Source organism: Chanos chanos, chromosome 10 (genome assembly GCF_902362185.1).
Source record: "Chanos chanos chromosome 10, fChaCha1.1, whole genome shotgun sequence".
Lineage (NCBI taxonomy): Eukaryota > Metazoa > Chordata > Actinopteri > Gonorynchiformes > Chanidae > Chanos > Chanos chanos.
Genome location: NC_044504.1, coordinates 19,088,123 through 19,095,132, shown reverse-complemented (window position 1 = coordinate 19,095,132; position 7,010 = coordinate 19,088,123). Strand labels below are relative to the sequence as shown.

General features: G+C 42.9%; 1 protein-coding gene across 1 annotated transcript; it reads right to left on the bottom strand.

Moving 5' to 3' along the window:
- slc16a9a (solute carrier family 16 member 9a) lies at positions 1 to 6,332 on the bottom strand. Its single transcript, XM_030787439.1, has 5 exons — positions 6,182 to 6,332; positions 2,785 to 2,928; positions 1,933 to 2,028; positions 757 to 1,650; positions 1 to 209 (listed from the first exon to the last, which is right to left on the bottom strand). The coding sequence occupies exons 1-5, from the start codon at positions 6,315 to 6,317 to the stop codon at positions 1 to 3; spliced, it is 1,479 nt and encodes a 492-aa protein (XP_030643299.1). The 5' UTR covers positions 6,318 to 6,332.
- Positions 6,333 to 7,010: the final 678 nt, after the last annotated feature.

The window sequence follows — 7,010 nt, the reverse complement described above, 5'->3', positions numbered from 1 at the left end:
TTATGCTACAGAGGCCATTTTGTCACACTCAAAAGACTTCTCAACATCAGGTTCATCACAGCAATTACACTCAGGTTGGTCATTTTCAGCTTTGCAACGGTTCCAGCAGGGCAGAGCAGCAAAGAAGAGGAACAATCCACCCACGCAGACACAGGTACCACTAAAATAGAATGCCAGGTTGTATGACTGAGTCCAATCAAAAAACCAGCCTGGAACAGAGCAAAAAGTAAAGGGATTAATTTCTTCAAATGAAAGACTAGTTTGTAGGATTCTGTGAAAGTACTTAAAAAACTCACGTGTTTAAATCTTAACAAGAATTCCTTACACTGAGACAAATCTTGCAGCTGTATATGAGTGTACATATATATATGCAGTAGGCGATTTGAGGGGGGATGCCTTCCCCCTTGTTAGCAAAATGCCTCCCCCTTGTTGACCTGCCATCCCCCCTCTCCATCCTCTCGTAGCAGAGAGAGTGCAGGGGCAGAGGGGTTGTTCAGTTGAATATGTTAGTCTAGTCTGCCTGACTCATTGATCCTTTATCTGACTGAGGTTTGTGCAAGTTAGAATCTATGGCCCCAACCAAAATGCACCCCCATTGTTAACCTGCCATCCATTGGTCCATCCCGCTATTAAAAATAACAAATCACCTACTGCATATATATTTGTATAGTAAGAATGTGATGTGTTTAGAAAAACCATCTACCCTATCACTACAAGTATACAGCAGAATAATGTATGTGACAGACCAATCCTTACCTACAACAGGAGGCCCAAGCATGATTCCAACCCCTCCAAAACACATAAGGATACCATGGGCTTGACTGAGCTGGTCAATGCCTACAATCTTGGTGGTGATGTAAGAAGTGAGAGACCAATTGCCTGAGAAGAAGCCCACCACAGCTGAAAGGATCTGCAGTCCCAAATAGCTCTTGGTGACAGGGATGAGCATCAGTGCCACCCCTGATCCTATCAGAGTGAAGGCATAAAGGTAAAGACTGTTCATCCAGGGTAAGTCTGCCATCATGCCTAGTACCAGCTTTCCCATTCCTGTTGTCATAGCTACAATGGAGACCAGTGGGATGACGCTGATGTCATCAATGAGGCCTTGACTCTGTGCAACGTCCTCCATAAAGAGAACAGGAGGGAAGGCCCCCAGGCTGAAGAGGAATATGGCAATGCAGAATGCCGTGAAAGCTCGGTCGTGTAAGAATTCAATTGTCACATGCATGTACTGGCAGTAAGGCTGCAACTTTTTCTTGATGAACCGTGTGATGGTCCGGCATGACAGAAGGCCACTCTGTGGCTTCTCATCTTCCATCCCAGCGACAAAGTCCTGGAGTTCTTTTGTTTCCTTCGCGATAAGGTGTTTCTCAGTGTCTATGTTCTTGTCCACAGTGCCAGGAGCTGTTTTGAGGTCATCGGAGCCAATGACAATGGCAGTTGGTTTCTCATAAAGAGGTTCTTTTGTGTGCTTGAGAGCGGCTTTTTGTTTGAGGTAGTAACCAGGGAGGTTTAAGGGTCTCATGGGACCAGCACATGCCATCAAATTGAGGGCTAAAGCACCAATGATGAGAAGGCAGCCTTCCAAGCCAAACAGCTCGACCAGCTCATTCTGCACTGTAGCGTATAGGAATCCTCCGACACTTGTGCCTGAAAGTAAAACAATTTGGTTAGTCTATTACACGTCTACCACCAGTCTGTCATGTTTTTTTTCACTGCTGAAATGTAAATAAATCATTGTTTTTCTTTTACAGGTAATTTGAAGTCTGCTGTATATGTACCTTAATGAATGACTTTGATTAAAATTTGTTACACCTGTTGTTGTCTTGCAGTCTCTTCAAACAATGCTATAGTTTCTCTCCTGAATGTGAGAACAATTACAAACATTCTAGGACAAGCTCTACAAAGAGAAGGAGGGGGGCAGACAAATACCTGTGGTCACAATGCCGAGGGCAAGGCCACGTCTCTTGTCAAAGTACTGGCAAGTGATGGTCAGCGTTGCAGCATAGACAAGACCACAGCCAATGCCTGTCAAAACAAACAATATTTATGAGTACTTCACCATAATCAACAGCATAACTTTGTTCATAACAAACACTTCGAGGACTGCGCCCACAATGTGTTGTCAATAAACAGTTGGACACAAAGTCACATGTTTCTCTTTCATTGTCTCATCAGTGTGTTGTCCTTATGGAATCTAGACCATGCATGACCTATATAATCTAATCCTGGAGAGTCTCAGTTAATGTCTAACTGCAGAACTGAAATGCACAGGAGTGTTGTCCTGTTTATGCTGATTAATAAACAAAACATGACAGATATGGCTGAAAGAAGAGGGATCCTGCAGAAACCCCAGGATCCCATGTCACAGCCATCTAAAAATAACTCTTCTTTCTTTAAATTGGTGAGGGCATGAGTGTCCCCCTGTGAGAGGGCACAGTGACAGTAACACAGCCTCACTCTCAGGTTCCCAGCTGTCATCGATTTTTAGATAATATGAACTGATGTGTGACTGGTCAGACAGACTCTCTAACCCTCTTTCTCATTTACACACACACACACGAACACATGCACGCACACACAAATCCATGAGGAGCTCCGCTCACATGAAGCTGTACCTTTATTCTGTAACCATCTAATAATTTATACAAAAACGTACTTCACCATTCTGGTGAAACACTTTCTCAGTTGGAACCTGACAGTCACAGATAAAGGCCTGCAGTGACTTGCAAGTCTCTGAGGACACTATGGTGAGGTAAACACGGTGTGGTTTTTCTGACGTACCCACAACGATGCCATAGGAGAAGATAAGAAAAGAGACACTCGGGGCAAAGGCACTCAGCATCAGTCCTCCAGCTACCATTACCCCACTGAAGATGGTGACAGGGCGTGCTCCAAAGTTTTCCACACAAGCACTGCATACTGGACCTACAAAAAGAGAGACAGAGAGAGAGAGGCAGAAAATGAGTGAGTGAGCGGCAAAGAGCGGTAAAGAGAAAGAGAGAGAAGGTAGGGGGCAATGACAAAAAATGTATTTCCCTAACAAGTGTCAGACACAACTTTCACGATACTAAACAACAGCATTATCCTAAGTCACACTTTCCACCATTTTCCATCTCTATGTGGGAGGAATTTTAATTGATCAGATATCTTCTCTCTTTGACTTAACCTAATTTGAATGATTGCCTTTTGCATGTATTTTGAGAATTCACAGCAATGTTAACTAGTTTGTTTTTCCTGTTATGGAAGCTTATGTACACCGAGTTTTCTCCAAGCACACGTGTTCCCTACAAACATAGAAGACTTAAAACTGGCACCAGCAAACACTTGAAGAGTAAATAAGTCAACAAGTGTGTGTTAAGGAGTGGTCTGAGGGAACACAGGATAATTAAGGAGCGAAAAGGTCATCGAACCCTTTGACATTCACTTCACCAAATCACAGCTGAGTGAGTGTGAGAGTGTTGGAGGTTTTTTGGGGTCATCACATTTGCTGCCTCAGCACAAAGTTCTCTGCAATAACAAGATGACTCTAGAATTATTTGAAATACGCATATTGGAAGCAAGGAGGATGGGTCTCGGAAGGATAGAACAAGCCGGTGAAATCTAGTCCAGACGGAAGGGCTAGACAGGATCACTTTTCTGAACGTCTTTCTTCAAGCCAATAAGACTGAACTGCTTGTCCCCAGGTGGGCTGCCAAGTCACCAGAACCTGAGGCAGCACAGTCTGTTTCCACACAGTTTACACGAACATGATGAATCGACCTCCATCAAAGAGTATATTTGCGTGAGTGTGAAATCAGCATTTGGGAGCTATCTTTGGAGGAGATTGTTGAGCAATGTACTTCCTATACGGTCTCAGACCATGTTTGTTATATATGTATCAGCTGTTGTGCTGCACTGTATTGTGTTGCAAAGAACAAATCTGATACTCCTTAGGGTGTGTGCCTGGGAACCTATCAGAGCCAAGAGGACTCCCCCTCCCTCCCTTTCTGGACAGTGCTGCGAATCTTATGGTGTACATGTATGTGTGGGCTTTGTGTGTGTGTGTGTGTGTGAGAGAGAGAGAGAGAGAGAGAGAGAGAGAGAGTGAGAGAGAGAAAGAGAAAGAGAAAGGCGTAAAGCTAATTAGAGCTCTGTAAAGCCCTTTGCTACTGCGTCAGCGAAGGTATAAATCAGTGCTGGAGAGAGCTGCCATGTGTGCCAGCGAGACCAGTTTTATACAGACATGACTTTCTCTTGACCTCTTTGGATCTTCTACAGCGCAACAGAAGAACTCAAAACATGGTAGTAAACAAACAGGTCTGGTGCAGTTGTGTGTCCCGGCCATGCTAAATGTATCCCTGCTTGCCATTACAGCTTCAAGTCACATATCAAAGAATATGGTGCTAATCTGCCCCATCTAGACCAAAAGAACATTCTGTTTTCCTATTGTTACCGTAGAGTTTTCATCGGCCTCTTTCAGACAAGTTTCCTCTCTCATTCACTCTCTCACACGCTCTCTCCTTCTCTGCACTCTTTACTCCTCCCCTCTCCTTTTCTTGGTTTCCTCATTTCCATGCTCCCTCTTTCATCCTCTCTCTCTGCTTCTGTCTCTCTCTCTCTCTAAGTTGGGAGATTATCTGGAGAGACTGAAGCTTTGACTTGGTTCATTTTCAGAGCTATGCAGAAGCAGTGCAGCCAAAACCATGAAAATCAACACCAGAACACAAAAGTGAGTAAGTGTCACATGGCATGAATCAGCACAGCTTTTCCTCAGAAGTGAGAGTGAAGTACAAAATACACACACTCAGCAGTGTGCTTAACAAGCAGCAGATACAATGTGTTTCTAGGGTAAGGTTACAGGTTAAACACACAAAAGAGTCTGATGTCACTGCTATAAGCCTTTAGACATGTTTCCTGGATCAGATAGAGAGGTTAGGAACAAATCTAATCTGTTTTGTTGTGTATTACCTTGCTGTTTCTCATTTCACCTCTAGAACTCATGCTGACAGCCATACAACAGACAGAATTGCCCGGGATAAAATGAACACACCTATGTACATAACCCCCCCCCCCCCCCCAAAATAAAGATAATAACAGATTACATAAGGGTAAATGGTGCTTGTCTATTATAATAAAAGACGTGTCCGTTCATTTGGAAGACTTTATGACTTTGATAGTCAATCTGGTCTAAACCACCCTCCATACACTGAATGAAATGATACAGAAGCCATGTACTACAACGTTCATGTACAGAGAGCACTCTGCTTTTGAAGATAAGCATCATTATGAAGTCCTTTACTTGTAGGCGCTGACTGGCAGTGTTAAACCTAGGGGACGGGTTGTGTAAAATTATTTCAAAGTATTTTAAATATTTTTAATTTTCAAGATCAGTGAATTTTTACTCCCAACACTCAAAAGTTTACTTTAAATTATAATAAATTTCTAATCTCTTAAAATAAAATGAAAAACACTGATAAAATATTCTACAAGAGTTCTGCAGTAGGGGTGTGACAATTCACCAACTGAATCAGTGCATTCATATTCTTAGTTACAAATGTTGTCAAATTTACTTCCTTCCATATTGTGTATTCTCTCTCTCCCTCTCTCTCTCTCTCTCTCTCTCTCACTCTCTTTCTTTCTTTCTTTCTTTCTCTCTATGCTTCTCTCTGCCTGCTGTCAGTCAGAGGGAGGCATGTCCTCCTATTCCTAAAGGCAAAACACTTTTTGCCCCATTGTTCAGCCTGTTGAATGGAGAATGAAACATCAATGGTCAAGGGATGGAGAACGAATTCAGGATGTGCCATAAAATGTCCATACATCCCAGGTATAGACCCATTTCAGGTTGACTGATATTTTACTACATTTTCCCCTCTCTCTGTCCCATAACTGTGTTGTTTTGAGTTATAGAAGAATTCAAATTGAACAGTGTGCACCATACTGAATTGCATCACACGGTACCTGATCGCACTGCACTGCTTCGTATTGCATCGAAACAAGGCTAAAACAGGATCAGATAGTTGGCTGCTTAAAATGTATTTTTTGATCTCATAAACAGTGATACACACCCCTACCATCACTCTCTGAGATGACATCACATAATCATCACTTTCTGACATTGCATCAAGAGAGTTTTGTTTTTCTGTATTTTATTAGTATACAATCACACAAACACACATATACACACAGATTTTCTACTTACTGGCAATAAGAGCCATCCCTGACACCATGGATCCGACCCATGCAGTCATGCCTTTGCCTTCCTGAAAGGTGCTGAGCCACTCAGGGTACAGAACACCCACAGACTGGGGTGATCCAAAGGCCAGGAACTGAGCCATGAAAGAAGCCACCACGATTGCCCATCCCCATCCTCCATCGAGTGCCTTAACTGGGCTTCCTGAATTCATACTGGCTGATGTTCTGTTGTCTTAATTCTGGAACCTACATTTTGATACAGTTATATTAGAGAGAGAGAAAGAGAGAGAGAGAGAGAGAGAGAGAGAGATCACGTTGATTGAATTGTGATTAAATATAGCCCATACATATAAATACATCAGTATATCAGCATACATTAATGAATCAATCAGTGTATGCAACAGTTTTATGATGAAGTACATATAGAAGCACAATGACTATTTTGACTTTCCAATGATACACATGAACTGACAGAGCACTTACAGGACTATAACTTCAAGATGTTAATGGTGTCGAATAGAGCGATAGCCTGAACCGTTCGTGCCTGGCTGACCAGGCAGGTCACTCGCCGCTTGCCTGCTGAATACCTTCTCCGCGCTTCGCATCGCGCGCTACAGAGTTTTGAGCCCTCTCTGAGAGACCACACCTTGAAGGAGGGAAGTGCCGAGACGGACAACCTTCTTTGCACTTTACCCACACTTTCTGTATGAATTTGTAGCCATTTGACCAAAGAACACTGCTGCTGCCTTTTATTTTCCGCAGCCCGAATTAATTATGCGTGCAATGTTGAGCTCTCTAGCGCAAGCTGCCTCTTTTGAGCATCATTGCTCTCCGGG

Coding starts and splice junctions, on each gene's coding strand:
- slc16a9a (XM_030787439.1), bottom strand. CDS start 6,317: ATGGCTCAGTTCCTGGCCTTTGGATCACCCCAGTCTGTGGGTGTTCTG. Junction 2,929..6,181: donor AGGGATGGCTCTTATTGCCA/GTAAGTAGAAAA, acceptor CTCTTTTTGTAG/GTCCAGTATGCAGTGCTTGT. Junction 210..756: donor GCTTGGGCCTCCTGTTGTAG/GTAAGGATTGGT, acceptor GCTCTGTTCCAG/GCTGGTTTTTTGATTGGACT.